At 49.1% G+C, this 22,547-nt stretch overlaps 1 protein-coding gene across 13 annotated transcripts in view; it reads left to right on the top strand.

Moving 5' to 3' along the window:
* FAM168A (family with sequence similarity 168 member A) overlaps positions 1 to 22,547 on the top strand; it is a 420,913-nt gene that overhangs the window by 356,104 nt on the left and 42,262 nt on the right. For 7 of the 13 annotated variants that reach the window (XM_032796436.2, XM_032796429.2, XM_075061817.1 and 4 more), the window contains 2 exons: positions 4,561 to 4,641; positions 21,339 to 21,365. In XM_032796436.2, the coding sequence (XP_032652327.1) occupies positions 4,561 to 4,641; positions 21,339 to 21,365 (108 nt within the window). The remainder of the gene's footprint in view (positions 1 to 4,560; positions 4,642 to 21,338; positions 21,366 to 22,547) is intronic. The other 6 variants (XM_032796437.2, XM_075061820.1, XM_075061823.1 and 3 more) reach the window with 1 other exon arrangement.

Genomic DNA, 22,547 nt, shown 5'->3' with positions numbered 1-22,547 from the left:
CTCATAGGTCAGAAGGGACCATATATCATCTGAGTCTGACCTCCTGCCACAAGGCAGGCCACAAACCCTGCCCATACACATTTTATAACAACCCGACCCGTGATGAGTTATTGAAATCCTCAAAAATTGAGATTTTTGAAACCTCAAGCTGCAGGAATCACCAGGCAAGCGACCCAGCCCCACGCTGAGAGAAGGCGAAAACCTCCAGGGCCCTGCCAATCCTGCCCTGAGGAAATTCCTTTCCCGACGCGCGATTTGCGATCAGCTAAACCCTGAGCATGTGGGCAAGACTCACCAGCCAGCACCCAAGAAAGAATTCTCTGCAGTAACTCAGTTCCCATCCCATCCAACATCCCCTCACAGACCATTGAGCAGACTTCTGTCATCTCCTGCTCTTTGAAGACATCTTCATAGATCATGGAGGGATGGAGCAGATGAAAGTAACCTGAAAAGGGGTGTAGGGACCAGAGACAAGGAAGTGGGAGGACACATACTCAAGTCAGAATCTGTATAGACTGCCCTGCCAGAAGGTCACAAGGAAGGGGCAAGGGAGGGAGGAGGAGGGAGCACTCTAGCAATGCAAGAGTTTGCTCGTTGACCGTGATGACCTGGATTGTGCCCCAGTAGATTAGTGTGTGCAGAGGGTAAGGCTGGCTGGGCTGTGGACACCATTTCTTTTGTTGCAGTCTCCAACTCCCAACAGTTTCTTGCTGCTGTTTGGGAACTTCTTACAGATTGTCCTGCGAGGTCAAAAACCTCTAAGGTCCTGTCTAGATTAGGGTACAAAGTCTGGTGTTCAAGTCAAGTGAAGCCAGGGAACATACACTGTCTTTAATACATGTTAAATTGGTTGAGTTATAGCCTAGGGGTGAGCCCTAACTGCAGGGCTATGTGGTCAGTCTGTGTGTGTCTTGCTTACAGTTTCTCCTGTTGAAACATTCATTGAGCCAGAGAGACCAAGAGACTGACTCTATAGCCCAATAGTCAGGGCACTGCCGTGAGGGACCCAGGGTCAGGTTCAGGCAGAGCGCAAACTTGAGCCTGGGTTTCCTAGGGGAGTGCCTTAGTCATTGGGCTAGTGGATATTTTGAGCAGGGTCTTTCCGTGCAAAAAATGTTGAAAGGTCTGTTTTGTTCTTCACTGTACTGAAAACAAATACCAGTCTCCTTTTTTCAGCCCAGCCAGCCCTAGCTAACATGTTCTTAAAGCTCACCCTTTATCCTAATCTAGACAAAGCCTAAGCACAGGGAACGAAGGAAGGCTATACAGAGCCTATCCTGCTTGAGCAAAAAAGGGGGATCATTTTCTACAAGTCGTGCTGCTCTCAGAGATCTCAAATATAAACTGCAAACACCTAATGACCATAGATGAGAAAAGAGTTTAAAGGGCATTAAGTGGCACAACAGCAGTCTTCGTGGATCTTGCGGGTTTCCCAACATAGGTGAACGTACTGAAAAGGTTTCTGACGTGAAAAGTTTGTGCCGGGGTTTTCTTCGTGCTAGCCCAATTTGTCTCCAGCTCCTCCCTGTCTCCATGCCAGCTACCCTTGTAGGCTTACAAAAAAGTTACTACAACTTCAGGCAACTGTTTGGCGGTTTGCCTGGCTGTAGGGCTGGTAGGGATGATGGCACATGTTCTCTGGCTTGGCACTTGGCGAGCTACAGAACCCATCTGTTGGGGGGCGGGTATCACGGGAGTCACAGTCTGGATGCTTTGGAACTGCTATGAGTGAAGCTAGTCAGGACTCTGGTGCAGCGGGCTCCCCTCTCTGGTCACTCTTACATCATGGCAGGAAGCTTCTATGGCTTTGGCGCTTCCTGACCTCAGAGCACGCAGCACCTCTGTTCACCCCGTGAACTCCCCATAGTGAGCCCACCTGGATGGGACACCTGGGGAAGCCTTACACTCCCTTGTGCACCCCATCTTTGCAGTCAGCAGTTACTCTAACCCAGCATTGAAAAAAAGAAGGTTTATTATTCAACAGGAGCACAGCCTAGAACAGATCTTGTTAGGACAGAAATCAGGAACTTTCAACAAAGTCCATCCTGGGGGGCTCCAGGGCCTGGTGCCCTGGATTCCTTCCTCCGAGTCCCAAAACAGAAGACTGACCAGTTTCCACCAGCCCAGCCTCCAACCCCCATAGCACCTATTCTGTCCTTTGTCCCTTTCTCCCCCCACCCAAAAAATGTCACCTGACCTCTTTGTTCACAACACCTTGCGGGGGGGCGGGGCTGGCTATCAGTTGCTAGGTTACAGGGTCTTGGCCATTCCCTGTCCTGACAGTACTCACACCTGCCCTCTAGGAGTCTCTGCAATGATCACACACTCTTATCCCACCAGCCAGATACTTAAGCCATACGTAGGGGAAACTGAGGCGCACGCACCAAGTTCAATGAAAACATTAAGAACTTTCCCACTTCGTCACGGGGGGAAAAGAGATCAGTACTGCAGAGATGGCACTCTCTCCCCCTTCTGTGCAGCCTGGGCTGTCTACACATGGTTCCAGGGGCCCAGTCTGTAAATACATGTGCAATGGATGTGTGTTATATCCTGAAAAATAGCTACAAATAGGCTGTGGCAATATGGACATCATTTCAGGCGGGAGGAGGGGGAGGTACTTCAAAAAAAGAAAATAAATCTTCTAATGAATGTGAAACTAAGTGTGGATATTTCTGACTTGACTTATTCCTTATTAGGGTTCTGTGTGCAATCACTGAACCTATAAATAACTTTCCTAAGAGTTGCTTGATTGCTAAAATCCTGTGTATTCCCAAACACATCAACAACATGGTTTTATATAGGGGTGAGGGGGAATCTGTTACATCTAAGCATATCCAGCATTAATGATAGCAATTTTTAATTAACCTGATTTAGAAGCCAATTGTAATGCTAATGAAAATGAAAGGATAGAACATACAATAATTTATTCCAGTACAGTGGTCATGACTGCTGAATTAAATTTATTCAGATTAACTTTAAAAAAAATCTTTGTAGCACTAGGCTTAGTGCTGGATGCCACACTCTGGAGATGGAGTTAGCGTACAAGCTTGGACATTGTATAAGTGAACGCATGGCTGTGCAAGCGGTTTGGGGCAAAGCGATTCTTTAACAATGAGGGAAGATCGGGGGGAGTAAAGACCAATCTTTGTCTTGTTTACATGAGGGAAAAAAAATCAGTCTGTGGTCTTTTACTAACTGCCCCTCTCCAGGACGTGCTGGTTACAGGAAGATGGTCCTTGTCAGTTCAACATAGGAAACTGCCTACGATTCACTTTCTCCTCCACAGAACAGTTCCTACCTCTGTGGGCAGCAGTTGTTCAATAGCACACAACACCACTGTCCAGCAGGAAGTGAACCTGGAGGGCTGTTGAACTTGTGTGAGAAGTTTAGCTAGAAAGACTGTAACTGAGTTGGAATGAAGCATTCAGTCTGTGAAATGGGCCAAAAGCTGCGGTGCTTTAAAAAAAGCCAAACAAACCAACCAATCCCCCACGGGTTGAACTCCAGATAGAAGAAGAGAACATACAATAACATGGTAGTGTTCTGAGAAGAGCGTGCTGCTGGGTGTGTGCATTGTGTATGTATGCCTGTGTTTATGAAAGCACATGATGGAATGATTTTCAGGTGTACAGTAAATGATGCTTTTCAGGAGTGGTTAGGGCCCTGTTATTTCAATTGCACTGCTTATGTGGGCTTTTAGTTCTAAAAACGATTTTCCTCTGAATTCACTGGGACCTATATGTCTCTAGCTGGTTGAAGAAGGATCATTTATAGCCTTTGTTAAAATGCCTATTAAAACCCTTTGCCTTACCTATTAGTTCCAAATGGTACAAATTGTCTTGCTTGTCATTTTCTAGGTGGCTTGGCAGATAATTGGGTACCTCCTACTAACGATAGTTGTGCAAGTGATGAGTGGCCCCAAAAGCTGTAGTGCTTGCATGCAACGTCTCGAGCTTTTCCATAACAAGGGAATCTGGCTGATAGAAGCTCTGCTGATGATGAGGAAGGGCCCAACTGAACAAAGTGCTGACCTTCGCTGCGAGATGTAGAGCTCGCTCAGTTCCCAGTGGGAGTAGGACTAAACAGGCTTGGATCATAAAGAAGCAGTAGCATGACTTTCTAATGTAAGAGCTGGTTTTAAATTCAGTGGTTTGTCTATTTAGCCAAATGAAGACTTAATAAAACGTGTGCTCCAATCTTGAAATTTTATTGTGAGTTCAGTGAGACTAATATCGCACTGCAAGCAGCTTAGTAGTAGCAGTGTTTTACGGAATAGGTAGTTTTCTACAGAATACGATGAATATTCCTGTATTCTTCAACATGTTGGTTATCTGCCTTCAGTTTCCAGGAGAACAGTATTTCAGTGTTGCACATGACAAGGGAAAACATATACTGTGTTCTGTGCTGTCTACGTTTCCTGCCCATCTGATAATATGGGCTTTATATCTCAACTGTGCCAATCATCCTTTTGTTTATACAGATTTTTTTTCTCCTAGGGTGCTGTCTTTTCTCCTTACTCTTATTGACAGAAGTGTATTTTCTCTGTCCTTCTCATTCCAGGTTATCCAACTGGGTATCCCACAGCTGCCCCTGCCTACAATCCGAATATGTATCCAACCAGCAGCCCTGGCTATGCCCCAGGTAAAAAGAACTTTTCATTCTGGAAACCGTTCATGACATGCTTAAGTATACAGGAGAGTTTCACTTATTTGCCCTTTGTTAACTGGCACACCGAACCCTGCTGTCGCTATATGTTTTTCAGCAAATAGTACAGAGACTATAGTAAACTCTCCCATTACTTCACAAAATATGTCATCACATGTTTCTCAGTCCCTGTCACAGGTATGTCTGTGACCCCCTCGCCACAGCATCTAAGCTCCCACACAATCTTTAGTGTATTTATCTTCGCAATCCCCCTGTGAGGCAGGGCAGCACTATTATTCTTCTTCGAGTGGTTGTTCATGTCCATTCCAAGCAGGTGTGTGTGTGCCGCATGCACGCCAGCCAGAAGATTTTCCCCTAGCAGCATCCGTAGGGTCGGCCCTGACGCCCCCTGGAGTGGCGCTACTACGGCGCCCTATAAAAGGGTCGCCGACCCTCCACCCCCTCAGTTCCTTCTTACCGCCAGTGACAGCTAGCTGGAACTTCTCTTGCGTAACAAGTTAGCAGTGTCCTATCCTTGTGTATAGTCCGTGTATATAGTTAGTATATAGTTAGGTCATTTGTATATAGTTCTTGGTAGTTGGGGGCCATCCCCCACATTTTCGTTGCCCTTTGGGGCATGCCTGGGTCCTCCGGGTTTAAACTCTGCAAGGACTGCAGGAAATTTATGCCCAAGAGTGACCCGCACTCTGCTTGTTTGAGGTGCCTCAGAGAGAGCCACCGAAAGGACTGGTGCTCTATCTGCAGGGGCTTCTGCCCGAGAACTCTCAAAGACAGAGCTCAAAGACTTAAAGTCCTCCTGATGGAGGCTGCCCTGCAGCCTCCCTCGGACCCGGAACCGGCTGAGGCGGTGCCCAGCACGTCTTCCTCAGTGTGGAGTGCCCAGGCACCGGCATCAGGACTTAGGGCCCAGCCCAAGTCATCTAAGACCCGGCACCGAACAGTCGGGTCATAGGAAGTTGGCCTCAGTGCGGCACCGCTCACCGTCGCCGATGCCCGCTAAGAAGAGGAAGCCGGTGAGGGAACGGTCACCCCACCAGGACCCCCAGAGGCTGACGCCGTCCACGGGTGCAAGCGGACAGGCTGGGCTACAGCCCTCGGCTGCTCCGTCGACTCCTGCACTGCAGAGAGAGCAGTCGAGTCCGGACCAGCCTAGATCCCCAGACTTCAGTGGAGACTTGCACCTCCCTTCGACACCAGAGGCATTCGAGGTGGCCTCAGACTTAATGGGACTCCCAGTGCTGGCCTCCCCACACCATAGTAGGGAGTTGCCTTCCACGGCCTGTCCCCCAGTACAATCAAGGGGCAAGCCGGCCATGCTGTCGCCTCCCTCCCCTCACTGTACCGCACCGCTAGGGCGGCACTGGACCAGATAAGTGGCTCACCGCTGCCTCAGCATCACTCTCCAACGGCACCGGGTGCTGCTCCCCCTAGGTCCTCTTACTCAGAGACTTCAGACTCAGAGGCAAACTCCTACCGCTCCAGCTGGTCACGGAGCAGGGGATCGGTTTCGGGGGTGAGCCACCAGCGTTACCCACAGTGGCAGCAGCAATTGCATCTGCCCTCGCAGTGGCCATTTTGGGCGCCCTGGGCCTACCACCAGTCAGTAGGCCAGGCATTTGGTCCTCGATCAAGGTCGGCCTCGATCTCCTCGGCATTGGTGGCCCCGGCGCAGCTGCCTCCTCCACGAGCACCATCGCCAGGCAGGGGTGTGCCATATCCAAGTTCAGCACCCCCTAGCCGGGCAGCGGCACCAGCAGCGGCTACAGTTCGGGCTCAAAAGGCACTGCCCGATATACCAAACCGTTCACTGGTGACCCCGGTACCGGTCGCGGTGCCACATTTAGAATCGGAATCAGCCCCGCAACCACAGTACGTGTGCCGCAGGACCCCGAAGGGCTGCATGCACCTGAGGAAGGGCCGATCCAAGTAATTTCCTCATCTTCCTCCCCAGACGAAGCGGTCTCGGGCACGGCTGCGGCACCGGCCCTGGAGGACGCTCAGATCCTCCAACAACTACTCCAACGAGCAGCTCAGAGCCTCACAATCCAGGCTGAGGAAATCGAGGTAGACGCGGATCCGGTAATAGACATCCTGGCTCCCTCAGGGCCATCCAGGGTGGCTCTCCTGTTGATCAAGACCATAACGGATACGTCCCACTCCTTATGGCAAATGCCAGCCTCACTGGCCCCTACTGCCAAGAGAACGGAGCAGCGTTATTTTGTCCCCTCTAAAGGGCACAAACACTTGTACACCTGCTCCACGCCCCCGGACTCCCTGGTGGTGGATGCAGCCAACCAACAGGAGCGTCAAGGGTTTCAGGGGTCAACACCAAAGAGCAGGAACGCCAAAAGACTCGACCTCTTTGGTAGAAAAGTATACTCCACAGCAGGCCTACAACTCCATATTGCCAACCAACAGGCAGTCGTAAGCCAATATCGTCATAACACGTGTTCAGCCATGTCGAAGTTTATAGAGGTCCTTCTCCAGGAGTTGAGGTCGGAGTTTTTGGCCCTGGTGGAGGAGGGGAAACTGATCTCCCGAGCTTCTCTCCAGGCTGCCCTAGATGCGGCAGACTCAGCCTCGCGCACCCTGGCCACGGGCCTAGTCATGAGGCGGGAGCCTGGCCTATGAGGTCCAGCAGACTATTCAAGACCTCCCCTTCGAGGGGCAGATGCTGTTTTCTGAAAAGACAGACAAACGTCTGCATAGCCTAAAGGACTCGAGGGCCTCGCTTCCTGCGACCCAGCACAGGCAGTTTAGGCCGCAGGTGGCCCCACGTCCCTACCAGCCCCAGACTCGCTAGGAGATGGGGCACAGGCGGGGCAGAAATGGCAGGAGGCGTCACCAACGCCACCCCTCCGGCCAGGCGTCCAGTCAGTCGAGACCACCATCGGGGCCTAGGCCCCCTGTTTGATGGTACAGTCGAGGGCGACCTACCTGTCGAGACTCTGGACCCTTCTACCCCTACCTTTGGGTCACATCTGTCCCCCTTCTACCGTGCCTGGTCCTGAATCACGTCGGACAGCTGGGTGCTCCGCATGGTAGAGAGGGGATATTCTATCCAGCTTTCCTCCCTCCCACCCCATCAGCCCCCCTCTCCGTCCCTCTTCAGGGACCCATCTCACGAGCAACTTCTAATTCAAGAGGTGAAATCCCTCATGGAGGCAGGGGCAGTGGAGGAAGTCCCTCAGGAGCTCAGGGGCAAAGGCTTCTACTCCCGGTATTTCCTAATACCAAAGGCGAAAGGGGGTCTGAGACCCATCCTGGACTTGCGGCGGCTGAACAAGTTTGTACAAAAGCTCAAGTTCCACATGGTCTCCCTGTCCTCGATCCTTCCCTCTCTGGATCCAGGAGATTGGTATGCCGCTCTGGACTTAAAGGACGCTTATTTCCACATCGCCATAATTCCCCAACACCGTCGGTACCTCAGGTTCGTTGTGGCCGACGCCCATCTGCAGTTCAGAGTGCTCCCATTCGGCTTGTCAGCTGCCCCAAGGGTCTTCACGAAGTGCATGGCAGTTGTGGCGGCCTTCCTGCACAGGCGGGGCATCCAGGTATTCCCCTACCTGGATGATTGGCTTGTAAAGGGCCGCACCAAGGAGCAGGTGGAGGCCCAGATGTTGTTCATCAGGCAGACCTTTCTCAGTCTCGGCCTCCTCTTGAACGAAGCCAAGTCCACCCTGTCCCCTACGCAACGAATAGAGTTCATAGGGGCAGTTCTGGACTCCACCCACGCCAGAGCATACCTTTCGGAATCCAGGTTCCGGGCGATTTCCAAGCTCATCCTCGGACTGCACCGCACACTGATTACCACGGCGCGGATCTGCCTCCGGCTGTTGGGTCACATGGCGGCGTGCACCTACATGGTAAACCATGCCAGACTCCGGCTTCGCGGTTAGCGACAGTATACCGCCCGGCCAGGGACCCCCTGGACTCAGTGGTGTCCATTCCCCACTTGGTGCTAAGCTCACTACGGTGGTGGCTCGACCCACAGAAAGTGTGCATGGGTGTCCCCTTCGCTGCCCCTCAACCCTCCCTCTCCCTGGTAATGGATGCCTCGGATTGGGGTTGGGGAGCGCACCTGGGACACCTCAGGATGCAGGGCTTGTGGTCACCGAGGACCTCGAGTTGCATATCAATGTCAGGGAGCAGAGAGCAGTTCGCCTGGCTTGTTTGACCATCCTGTCCCAACTGGCCGGCAGATGTGTTTCAGTCCTCTCGGACAACACATCGGCGGTCTTCTATATCAACGAACGGGCGTGCACGCTCCTCTCCCCTGTGCAGGGAAGACCTCATGTTGTGAGATTTCTGCGTCCACAATGCTACCCACCTGACGGTGTTCTACCTTCCAGGGGAGCAGAAAGGCCTGGCGGACACCCTCAGCCGCTCATTCCGGGGTCACAAGTGGTCCCTCCGACGGGATGTGGTATGCTCAATCTTCCAGCTCTGGGGCTTTCCCCAGTTAGACCTGTTCTCCTCGAGGGAAAACAGAAAGTGCCGACAATTCTGCTCCCTCCTGTGCCTCAGTCAGGGGTCTCTGTTGGACGCCTTCCTCCAGTCTTGGGCGGTCAGACTGCTCTACGCCTTCCCTCCGATCCCCCTGATACACAGGGTGATTTTGAAGATTCGTAGGCACCATGCACAGGTAATCCTGATAGCTCCGGTATGGCTGCGCCAACATTGGTACACGTTGCACCTGCACATGTCCGTTCAGGTGCCCCAACGCTGCCCCTGCTCCCGGACCTGATCACGCAGGACCGGGGCTCCCTCCGCCACCTGAACCTGGAATCTCTCCACCTCACAGCCTGGATGCTCCACGGCTGAACCCGGTGGAGATGCAGTGCTCCCAACAGGTCAGACAGGTGCTGCTCGGTAGTAGGAAACCATCAGCTAGGGCCACCTATCTGGCCAAATGGAAGCGCTTCTCAATATGGTCGGGTCAGCGAGGTCACAATCCACTGGGGGTCCCAGTCCCTATTGTCTTAGACTATTTGCTCCACCTCAGATAACTGGGCCTCTCCCTCTCCTTGATTCGTGTTCACTTGGCAGCCATCTCGGCTTTCCATCCGGGAGAGGAGGGTACCTTAGTGTTTGCGAACCCGCTGGTCGGGCGTTTCCTCAAGGGTATGGACAGCCTATTTCCACATGTTCATCAGCTGGTTCCTGCCTGGGACCTGAATCTGGTCCTCTCCGCCCTCTCAGGACCTCCCTTTGAGCCTCTGGCTTCATGCTCCCTGTTGTACCTGTCGTATAAGACCGCCTTCCTGGTGGCGATCACTCAGCCAGGAGGGTGTCGGAGCTCAGGGCATTGACATCCGAGCCCCCGTACACTGTCTTCTATAAGGACAAGGTCCAGCTTAGACCTCCACAAGGTCATATCACAGTTCCATATGGGACAAGATATCTTTCTCTCGGTGTTTTATCTGAAACCTCACTCTTCTAGTGAGGAGCTGAGGTTACATTCCCAGGATGTCCGCAGGGCCTTGGCCTTGGCCTTTTACATCGAGCGTACCAAGCCATTCAGATGCTCGACTCAGCTCTTCATCACAATGGCGGATAGGATGAAAGGGCTCCCGGTCTCCTCTCAGCAAATCTCTTCGTGGATCGCGATCGTATAGCTAAGACCCCTGTCCCTCCGGTCATGGCCCACTCCACTAGGGCGCAGGCCTCCTCTGCGGCATTCCTGGCTCAGATCCTGACTCAGGAGATTTGTAGAGCAGCCACGTGGTCCTCATCCACACGTTCTCGTCGCACTATGCAATCACGCACCAGGCTAGGGATGATGCAGCCTTCAGCCGTGCAGTACTCCAGTCAGCAGTGAACTCCAACCCCACCACCTAGGTTTAGGCTTGTGAGTCACCTGCTTGGAATGGACATGAACAACCACTCGAAGAAGAAAAAACGGTTACCCACCTTTTAGTAACTGTTGTTCTTCGAGATGTGTTGTTCATGTCCATTCCAATATCCACCCTCCTGCCCCTCTGTCGGAGTGCCGGCAAGAAGGAACTGAGGGGTGGAGGGTCGGCGGACCCCTTTATAGGGCGCCGTAGTGGCGCCACTCCAGGGGGTGTCAGGGCCGACCCTACGGACGCTGCTAGGGGAAAATCTTCCAGCTGGCGTGCACGCAGCACGCACACACCTGCTTGGAATGGACATGAACAACACATCTCAAAGAACAACAGTTACTAAAAGGTGGGTAACCGTTTTTTATGGGGAACTGAGGAAGTGACTTGCCCAAGGTCACATAGGAAGTCTGTGGCAGAGCAAGGAATTGAACCCTGGCCTCCCAAGCCCTCAGCTAGTAGTCCAATCACTGGACAATTCGTCGTCTCTAGAACGTTATCAAAAGTATCATTATGAAGAATTAGAACTGCATTGTCATGTAGGTGAACAGAGAACATGTTGTAATGGATTATCCTTCCTTTTCAGTGTGTGCACTTAATCAATAATTGGCAACATTCAATAATTCACAATAAATTGTTCCTGCACATAATCAGTGCAAATTAGCAAGGTTCCACTGGTGATTGATTTTGAATATTCTAAAGTAATTTTCTTGCCTAAGCAAACCACTTGGGTTTCATGCATTTTGAGGCCAAACCTTGAAGTCCTTACTCAAGCTAGAATCTCTTTGGAGCCAGTAGAAGATGTTCTTTAGGCCCCAATTCAGGAAAGGGTCCCTAGTCAAGAAATCACTTAAGTATGTGCTTAAAGTTAAGCATTTGCTTAAGAGCTTTTCTGAATCAGAGTCTCAGGTAGAACAAATAAAAACCCTTACTCACATTGAGTAGTTCCTTACACTATGAGCAGGCTGTGAGATTTCAGGGGAACTACTCGTTGAGTAAGGTAATACTCAATATGACTGAGCATGGCAGAATCGGGCTAAATAAGGGCTTCAGGATATGGCCCTTGTTAATTTTTTGCTTCATATACAATATAATTTAAACAGTACATAGGAGTTTAGGGATAATGGTACGATGACAAATGGGAATGAGGATATGAAGGTAGCTATTATCACATCTGAGATAAAAGCCAAACTCAAACAGCTTAACGGGGCTAAATCGAGTGCCCAGATTATCTTCATCCAAGAATGTTAAAGGAACTGGCACATGAAATTGCAAGCCCATTAGCATGAATTTTTAATGAATCTGTAAACTCATGGGTTGTACTGTACGACTGCAGGATTGCTAATGTAGTTCCTATCTTTAAGAAAGGGAAAAAATGTGATCTGGGCAACTACAGGCCTGTTAGTTTGATATCTGTAGTATGCAAGGTCTTGGAAAAAATTTTGAAAGAGAAAGTAGTTAAGGACATTGAGGTCAATGGTAACTGGGACAAAATACAACATGGTTTTACAAAAGGTAGATCGTGTCAAACCAACCTGATCTCCTTCTTTGAGACCAGTCAGATTTTTTAGAAAGGAGATGCAGTGGATCTGAATTGCCCTCAATTTGGAGTAATTGCGTTGACACGTTCCACATGGGAATTATATAGCGTAATTGTAAAAGATGGGGATTCATATGAATGTTGAAAGGTGGATAAGGAACTGGTTAAAGGGAAGGCTAAACGTTGTACTGAAGGTGAATGGAAGGAGGTTATAGCTCAGGCTGGAAGCGAGGTTACTAGCGGAGTTCTCAGGGATCAGTTTTGTGACATCTTATTTATCTTTTTTATTACTGGACCTTGGCACAAAAGAGTGGGAATGTGCTAAAAAGTTTTGCAGATGACACAAAGGCTGGAGGTATTGGCCAATACAGAGAAGGACGGGATATCATACAGGAAGATCTGGATGACCTTGTAACTGGAGTAATAGTAATAGGATGACATTTATAGTGAAAGGTGCAAGGTCAATGGATTTCGGGATTAATAACAGAATATTGTTATAAACTGGGGAGCATCAGTTGGAAGTAACAGAAGAGGAGAGGACTCAGGTATTGGCTTGATCCAGGTGACTATGAGCCGCAATGTCCACCTATGGCATGAAAAAGGCTAAATGAGGTCTTGGGATGCATCAGGCGACTTATTTCCAGTAGAGATAAGGTCAGTGTTAAGTACCATTATAACAAGGCACTGGTTGGACCTCATCTGGGCATTCGTGTTGCAGTTCTGGTCTCCCGTTTTAAGAGGATGAATTCAACTGGACAAGTAAGAGAAGGCTTACTAGGATGATTCGGGATGAACCTGCCTTTATGACGGAGACTCAAGAGCTTGGTTTGTTTAGCCTAACCAAAGAGGCTGAAGGGAGCTCAGGATTGCGCTCTACATATTCAGAGGCTACGCCCCATCCCTCATTTACCCCGCTTAGTAACAACAAAATTTTTTGTTGTTACGTAGCACCCTCCCAACCCCACCCCCACGGGGTGAGGGCGGGGGGAGGGATTGTTTAAGCTCAGTACCAATGTGGACCAAGAACGAATGGATAGAAACTGACCATCAGGAGTTAGAATTGAAATTAGATGAAGGTTTTTAACCATCGAGGAAGTTGAAGTTCTGGAACGCTTCCGAAGGGAAGTAGTGGGGGCAAAAGACATATCTGGCTTCAAGACTAAGCTTGATAAGTTTATGGAGGGGATGGTATAATGGGATAGCCTAATTTTGGCAATTAATTGGTCTTTGACTATTAGCGATAAATATGTCCAATGGCTTGTGATGCAATGTTAGATGAGATGGGATCTGAGTTACTACAAAGAATTTTTTCCTGGGTGTCTGGCTGGTGAGTCTTGCCCACATGCTCAGGGTTTAGCCGATTGCCATATTTGGGGTCGGAAAGGAATTTTCCTCCAGGGCAGATTGGCAGAGGCCCTAGGGGGTTTTCACTTTCCTCTGCAGTGTGGGACATGGGTCATTCTCTGCATCATGAAGTCTTTAAACCATGATTTGAGGACTTCAGTGGCTCAGACACAGGTTTGGTACAGGAGTGGGTGGGTGAGATTCTGTGGCCTGTGTTGTGCAGGAGGTCAGACTAGATGACCATAATGGTCCCTTCTGACCTTAAAGTCTATGATTCTATGATAGCATAAAAAGATGCGATATCTCCTTTTGTAACCACAGTGTTTTTGAAGTATATAACATATTACTTGTAGCTTTTTAAGCAAAAAGGTTGCTCTTACAGGGATATTGGCGGGGAGGGGTGAAGGAAGCACAGGGACTAGAGGGGTGGGGTAGTGGCCGTGGGGAAGCAAGAATCCTGTGGGGAGGGAGTGGGGGAGAAACCAGCAAATAGGGACCTGGGGAGGATGGGGAGGAATGGTGTTTGGTGGTGGTGGAAGCAGGGGTCTGGAGGGATGTTAGAGGGGTGCGGAGCAGGAATCTGGGATGGGGGAAGTAGTAGGGGGTGGGATGGTAATGACTGGGGAAATAGGGACCAAGAGGCAATTGGGGGCATGGGGAGTGACGGTGACAAAAGAAGCAGGGATGCAAGGGAGAGAAGTGAGTAGATGGGGGTGAAAGCAGGGGGCATTGGAGATGGGATGGGGAAAGGAGGGACTTGGAGTTTATGTGGGGAGGAAGGGGCTGTTTATAACAAACCCTGGGTTTTTCAGCTCCATTTTCCAGGGGAAAAGCATTGTGCTGGAAAATTTTCAACCAGCTTTCTTAGTGACAATTATAGGATGTACCTAGTGTGCTAGATGCTTATGACAGACAGTGACTCGGGGAAGCTTGATAAAGAGATTGTCTCTAGTAAATTTGAGAGTTAAGAGGTAGCCCTTCAGAAGAGGACATCTGGGATGTTATTCCGCAGGATTATTACCTGTGTCAGGTGAGGGGATTCGATAGCAGTGATAAGGAGGTCAGTTTAAGAAAATGGTGCACATAGTCAGAATTTAAATGTATAGGACCCTGAGGTAGATTTTGAGGTAGTCCTGATCTATACTGAGTAGAGGAATTGCGCTTGTCCCAAAAGGAGGCTGATCAGATTAGCAGTTGTGTTCTGGAGCACCAAGCAAAAACAGGAGGAGGAGTATGTGGAGTCTCTGATATAGTCACGAAAGGAGAGAACGAGGGAAGCTCTGCAGCTTGGAGCCCCAGGAGGATAGTGTGTGTGAAGCTGGAGGGGAGTGACCTACTGTGCAGTAGCCTAGATCGGAATTCAGAGCTGGGTGCCTGGCCAGCTACCACCGCTTTCCCACCCAGCTCAGAAGGCAGTGCAAAAGTAAGGGTGGCAATACCACGACCCCCCTAATATTACCTTGCAACTCCCCCGCAAACATCTTTTGGGTCTGGACCCCCAGCTTGAGAAATGCTGGTCTCCCCTGTGAAATCTGTAGAGTATAGGGTAAACGTGCACAAAAGACCAGATTTCATGGCCTGTGACACGTTTTTCAGAGCCATGAATTTGGTAGAGCCAAAATTAAAATATCACGTAAAGATGCTGGTGCATTCAGCAGCAAAGGGGTTAAAGCATAAGAGAAGCTTTAGCAGAGGCAGGCGCAAGGTGTGGGAAAGTTCTGGCCACCTTCCAGGCACACCACCTCAGCGGAAATATGGGAGAGAAAAGCATGTTTACAGTCAGGAACGATCCCAAGATTTCAGACCTTCAGAGCAACATTAAGGAGAGGGATGACAGTGTCAGAGACATGGGACAAAGAGAACTTTTTATCCAGAAGGAAGTGTTCAGGCTTTGATTCATTCAGTTGTAGAAAGTTATGGTTAGAGCCAATAATTGAAACCTTCTGTCCTGTTTGTGGGGTTTGGAGAGCTGCTAGCATACTTCAAGCTGGTTAACCAACCTTTTGGAATTCAGCCTGTGCTGGTTATCCACATGTGTGCTGTGCAATTAATAAAACCCAATGGAAGGGGGATCAAGTTACTAATATATATATAAAGAGAAAGAAACTAAGAACAGACCCAGGAGAGAGAAGCAGTATCGAGTAACGGGTTAACCTACTAACTGATGGATTTTGGCAAAGGGAGGCAGGCATTTAAAGGTTCGTCTACATTGCACTCTCCTTTTGGTAGCTTATAGAGAACATACACTACATGTCCCCCTGGCATGGATATAATTAGCAGAGTGTGGATGGTGAGGCACTGCTTAGGCAAATACAGCCAGGACGCACCTGAGCCCTGTGGATATATACCTAGGTATGCACCCTACCTGCCAAAGCAGTGCCTCTCCCATCTATATGGTTGTTTTTAGCAGTGTAATGTTCCACTGCACCTCTGCTGCTGGAGTCTTTCCCCGCCAGAGGGAAGGACTCCAGCAGTGAGAAAAGACTCTGGCAGTAGGGTTCTGGAAAGGCACCAACAACCTTAGAAATGCACATGTAATATCCCATAGTGCCATGTACTGTTCTCTGCGGACCAGACAGAGTCCAGGAAGGTTATTCATACACAAGAGGTGGAGCGCATGAGCCAAAGACTCTGTACTGCGCCCCGTACACAATGAATCTTCAGAGGTTGTTTAAAAGCTTGTATGATATTATATTGCATTTGTTTGAAAAATAGCCCATGAAGAGAAATTGGAAAGATTAGGACTGCAATTCAAAGAGAGAGGTGAGAAAGGTACATAAAATGATGAATGGTACAGACAAGATGAACCAGGGTCTCCTATTTTACCTTTTATAAATACAAGAACCAAGAGAAAGTCAATGAAACTGAAAAGAAACAAGTAGTAAAATGATAAAGGAAATTGTTTTGCACAATGCTTAGTTAACCTGGGGAACTCCATGCCACAAAGCGTAATTGAGGGTAGGAGTTTAGCAAGATTCCAAGAGAGATGAGGTATGTATACTGATAATGAGAACATCTACACCTTACGTTAGACGGGACAAAAACATAAAGGATGGATGTACATCTTAATGCTTCAGCCCATAAGCCAGCCACTGACTGTGAGGGCTTAGGGACAGGTTATCTAGTATTTGACAGTTACAAGAACTCTGTCACCTTCTTCTGAAGCATCCAGATCAGACCATTGTCAGAGACAAGATGTCAAATTAAATGGCCCACTGGTTTGATCTGGTGTGGGAACTTCTAAGATATAGCCTCGGATCAGGAAAGGCAAGCACTCAAAGCATGAGTCTCTTAATCTTTCTGACACTGCTTATTAAGCTCTGTAATGCTGGTGGTAACCAAACACTCAAACATCCAGAGATAACAGATAACAGTCGAGCACACCTTTTGGTAAACTGGAGCCAAGGGTGCTCAGCACACACCACAAAAATCTTAACAATCGCCACTAGATGCCCTCCCCCCATTCACACCCTGTAAGCCGGTATAAAATGAAGCTACAACACGTCAGCACCACAAGATTACAAGGGTCAATTAGAAGTGGAAAGTCAGAAGCAGCACTTGCCTGCTTCAGTATGGGGTATTATATTTTGTTGCACCTGTTGTGACAAAGCGGGAATGTTCTTAATGTTTTCTCTGAATACTGTGTGGGTGCCTCAGTTTCCCCTGCAAGGTGCCAATTAAAGGTGTTGGGGACAAAGAGATTAGGTGGCCTCCTTGTCCAGAAGAGAGACACAGGCCAGAGGAGGGTGTGTCAGTTTGGAGCTGGCTGGGGAAATGGGGAGAGCCCCAGTACTTGGGTCTGGGCTCCCACTCCGCAAGATGGACCTGACTGAGGGGTCCTGTTTTCTGTACCTACAAACTCTGTTTTAGACTGTGTTCCTGTTGTCTAATAAACCTTCTGTTTTACCAGCTGGCTGAGAGTCATGTCTGACTGTAGAGTTGGAGTGCAGGGATCTCTAGTTGCCCCAGGACCTGCCTGGGCAGACTCGCTGTGGAAAGCGCACAGTGTGGAAGGGCATGCTGAATGCTCCGAGGTCAGACCCAGGAAGGTGTAAGCTTCTTGCCCTGGAGACAGTTTGCTTAGAGAGAGGAGGCTCCCCTAGAGTCCTGACTGGCTTTGAATGGAGTAGTTTCAAAGCATCCCAGCATCCCCTTCCACACCATGCACTTCCCGGAAGTCTGCACAGAACACTGACACTCCCTCCTCTGGCCTTTGTCTCTTTTCCCCAGGCATTCAGGAGGCACCTGATCTCTTGTCTGTTCTCCAACACACTTCAGTTGGCACCTTCGCAGAAGACGGCCCAGGCATCAGTTTGCCCAGAAGAAGACAGGAGTTGTCGGCCATTCTCTGTGCAGACTGGCATCAACCTGCGCCCTCTAGGGCTCTACAACAATCACACCCCTTATCCCACCGATCTAATCCCTTGAGAAAATGCATAGGGAAACTGAGGAGCACCCACACCAGTATTCAGAGAAAACATTAAGAACATTCCACTTCGTAACACTGGTATGCACGACTAGTTATATACTTTAACGGGTGTTAAACATAATCAAGTATTGTGTGCTAAAACACAATGATACTCCAAACTGAGGCACCAAATTAAGTTGCACTGTTTTCCCTTCCAGATGATTGGCTCTGGGTGGGAACTCGGGGCATAGGTTCACAGTGCAGGAGGGTGCTCAGGGTTGGGGTGGCTGGGCGCAGGCTCTTGGGATGGACAGGGCTAGGGGATAAGCGAAGCTATGGGTGCCAACTGCCCCAGGCTATGGGCCAGAGAGGCGTTCTCCGCCAGGGCTAGGCAGCAAGCAAGCTCCAAGAGGACCCCTCCCCCCATCCCCCCACCGGCAGCAGCAAGTGCATGCAGTCACCGGAGAACCTTTCTCCTCCCGATTACCAGCAGCACACTCACTCTCACCACCCACCGTTCACTGCAACAACTTGCATGCTCGCCCTTCGACTGGACCTCCTAGGCCTTCTCAGGTCCAGAAAGCCCACTCGCCTCCCCTATGGTGGGTACCAGGGGGAGGGGGTTGCCATCACATGTGCCTCCCCTGCTGCTGCCCACTCACCATAGCCCTCATTGGGGATGGGGGACTGCCCCTGCCAGTCTGGGCAAGGAGTGGGGACTGCAGGACGGATGACTGGTGGGGGGGGTGTCACAAAATCATCCAAGCCCCAGCTGCTCAGGTCTAGGAAGCCCCTCATCCCCATCTCCCCTGTGTGGCCGTGGGGGGGTGGATGGGTGCTGGGGGGGGGGGGACTGGGCCATCACATGTGGCTTCCCTTCCTCCCCCTGCTGCAGCCTGCTGCCCCCTCACCCCCTGAGCCTCACTGGGGATGAGCTGCCCCTTGCCAACAACTCATTGGGCAGGAGTCTAGGGGCTGTGGGGACGGAGGGGTGGATTCACAAGGGTCAAACCTCACCGAAGCCTCGAGCAACGGTTTCAGTTGAGTATGAGGTCCACCTCCAGATGTCCATCTCCTGGCTGGAAGTCCCTTGGCGTCTTCCTCCGCGGTGGGTGGGTGCTGGGGGACAGGGCTCTGAAGCACATGCATGCCTCCTCCCCCCTCCTCTCTCCCCCTCCCCCTCCTGAGGTGCTCCAACAGTCTGCCCGATGCTGCTCTCTATAGCCTTAGGCAGAAGCAGTGGCAGGCAGCTGGTAGCACAAGCAAGGGAGAGAAGCACTGGCTGTTTTTTTTTTTCAGGCAGGGAAGCTCCGAGGGGGAGGGGAGAAACCCAGCAGCCCCCAGCCTTGAATATTCCTGGTGCTCGGGCACCATGAGCCCATATAACCTGCCGCCCCTGCCTAAGTCACATTTTCAAAAGTGATTTTGGCATATAGGAGCCTAGCTCTTTGGAGCCAAAGCTCCATTCGAAAATGGGAATAATGTGCTTCTGGAGAGCAGAAAGTCTTACAGCTCCCACTTCCTTTGTGTATCTCCTACCAGACAGTAGAGGTGAAGTCAGACTCGCTTCTTCTCTTTTCTCACTGATTCTTATTCATTTGTAGAAGAGGATTTAACAATCATGTGCTGTCAAACTAGTGCTCCCAAATTGCTTATCAAACTGACAGTAGTTCAGAAATAAATCAGCTCCACACCTGACTTTCAAATTACACCCACTGCAAAACATTCTTTTACCTCACTTAAGAAAAAGTTTGTAGGTATATTTAAGAAAGAAAGAAAGAAAAAGAAAATCTCCTCAGTGAAAGGCTGATGCACCAGGATATCTACATGTGGCTGAGTACAATTGTCTCTTAGGTTATATCTACACTGCGCATCACTGTTGGCAGTGTGTAGGCTACCTGCGGCCATCAGTGACGATTAGCCACTGGGCCAACGGAGCTGTGCCCAGGCACCCTGGCCAATTGGGAGGCCCTGGAAAATGGGTGCCCCCGCGCCCTGACCCCACTCTGCCTACCCGCCTGGTGCACCTGCAGGGAGTGGTATCAGAGCGCAGGGGCTTGCCCCACTCTGTGAGCCTGCCAGGTGCTCCTTATCAGTATACATACCTCATCTCTCTTGGAATCTTGCTGAATTCTTATAATCAGTTATGCTTTGAGGCAGGGAGTTCCCCAGGTTAATTAAGCATTGTGCAAAAAAAATTCTTTTCATCATTTATCATACTATTTGTTTCATTTCAATTTCATTAACTGTCTCTTTGTTCTTGAAAGGTAAACTAGGAGAGCCTGGTTAATCGTCTCCATACCATTCATCATGCCTCTCCCTTCCAATTTCTCTTCATATGATATTTTTCAAATTAAAAACCTTGTATGATATTATTGTATTTTACAGTCTTTGAAGGCACACCTTGTATAGGGCACAGCACAGAGCCTTGGGCTCACTCATTCTGTGTCTTGTATACAAATAACTTTCCTGGACTCAGGCGGGTGTACAGAGATTAGTACACAGTAGTATGAGATGTTGTGTGTGCATTTCTAAGATTGTAGGGAAAAAATGTGATATGTTATTTGAGAAATAGTGTGTGGTCCTGTGAATAAAACTGCATCCTACAGCATCCTCATATGGGGCAGAGTTAAGTTGTATAGGTATTCTTACTTTAACTCCAAGGCAAATTTGACATCTCCTGAATTTCTATGGCTTTTCTATGCAGCTAGCTTTCTCAAAGTCCTTCTCTAGTTTTGGGAGTGATCCTCTTTAAGGCCCCAATCCTGCATCATCATGATCCACTAGCATGGGAGTAGGGGGCTAAATTAACTGATCCAAAAGCTCATTGGGAATATTTTTAATATCTAAAGCCATCCTTTGGGATTTAGTCACTGCCACTGAAGTTAGGAGGCCTTCAGCACCTTGCAGAGCGGGCCCTTTGTTAGCAGTCACTTCAGTATAGCCAACATACCCGGTATAATTCAAACAGAAAAATGAGGATTTATAAGAAAAAACTGGTACAAAAGGAACTTTCTATAGTATTCCTTCCATGGATATATGTGACAGAGTGGGGAATGTTCGCCACTGTGTTAAATGGAATTGAATTTAAGTAATAATGTGGTTCAGTGGTTGAGTTAAAACCAGTGGTCTGTATCGATACAAGGAGCTTTTACTCAATTTGAATCAGTTTCTGTCATAGAGCAGGCTGGAAATAATCAAACTGCTGAAAGGAACATGCTGTCAAGGTTCATGCAACCCACTAAATATGTTTGTAGCAGAGGAGACTCAACTTTATTTAAAGAGTTGTAATTTTGAAAATATAAACCAATTTTAAAATGTACATGTGGGTTGTTTTAGATGTTAAGACTTCAGCAGCTTTGCTGTGGAAGACAGTACTGTACATTTTCAGACTCCAAAACTGCTGTTCTCAATTCTGTCCAGTTTACAGGCAAACTGGTTATACTGGGAAACATATTTGTATAGCATACTGTGTGCTGTGTATATATTGACACAAATCCTTAGTGATCATTTAAAACAAATAATTTTTATTCAACAGAGTTTCAACTCCTGCATTCAGCTAATGGTAGGAGAACTGTTTATCCTCGTGTATGTTAAGCTTATTAATGTGTAACATGATAAATGTGTAGAACTGACATGGAGGGGGTAAACAGCCCAAGGGAGAGAGCATCTTTCACCAGTGACCCCTTGCGGCATCTTGGGATATGTATTCATGATTAAAAGCTGCTTTTTATGAAATGCAAAAAAAAGGTTGCTACTGGAAAGACTGGCTGGCTCAGAAGATAGAGTGCCTTTCATATTTGGTCAGTAGAGACCAAATTACCTTCTGTTGGCTGTTCAGTAGCCTCTGAGGGTATGTCTACACAGACTGCTTGGGAGCGTGCTTTCCATTGGGGACAGACAGATACATGCTAGCTCTCTTCAAGCTGGTGTGCTAAACATAGCAGTGCGGCCATGGTGGCACAGACAGTGGCTTAGGCTTGCTGCCCGAACACACATGCACCCAAGCCCAACCCCTCAGGTGCGTACTCAGGTGGTTAGGCCAAGACACCAGCTGTGCTGCTGCGGCCACACTGCTCTTTTTACCGTTGAGCTAGCGCATTTGTCTGCCCACACTGATAAGTCTGGGCAGACATACACTGAGAAATGAGTAAGTGGTTCTACCCAGCTGCTGGGTAGACATACACTGAGAAATGAGTAAGTGGTTCTGTGATGGGGTGGAGCAGGTCCAGAGGCCCCCTGCAAGAGGCCTCAGGGTCCTGTCCCATCCTGTCTCAGAGAAGAGCAGAAGAGAAGTCCTCCAAGTGACTTAGAGTGGTTGCAGGGAAGCACCCAATCAGAGAGGCTTCAGGGAGCAGCCAGTCCCTATAAAGAGGAGTTGCAGCACCAGACAGGCAGTTCCTTGCTGGAGCTAGCAGAGTGCAGGCAGTACTCCTAGCTGGCCAAATGGAATTGCAGCACAACACACAGCTCAGTACTAGTAGGGACTAGAGTTGTCAGGCATCCGGTTTTCAACCAGAATGCCCGCTTGTCATAAACAGATAGCTAAGGGTTAATGTTTCTTTTACCTGTAAAGGGTTAACAAAGGGAACCAAACACCTGACCAGAGGACAAATCAGGAAACAAGATTTTTCAAATCTCAAGGGAGGGAAGTTTTGGGTGTGGGTTTTTTGTCTGTCTCTGTTGCTCTCTCGGCTCTGAGAGTGATCTCTCTATCTCCAGGCTTTCTAATCTTCTGTTTCCAAGT

This window comes from Chelonoidis abingdonii, chromosome 1 (genome assembly GCF_003597395.2).
Source record: "Chelonoidis abingdonii isolate Lonesome George chromosome 1, CheloAbing_2.0, whole genome shotgun sequence".
NCBI classification, from domain to species: Eukaryota; Metazoa; Chordata; order Testudines; family Testudinidae; genus Chelonoidis; species Chelonoidis abingdonii.
Note: the sequence above shows the minus strand (reverse complement) of the source record. Positions and strands in the feature narration are given on the sequence as shown.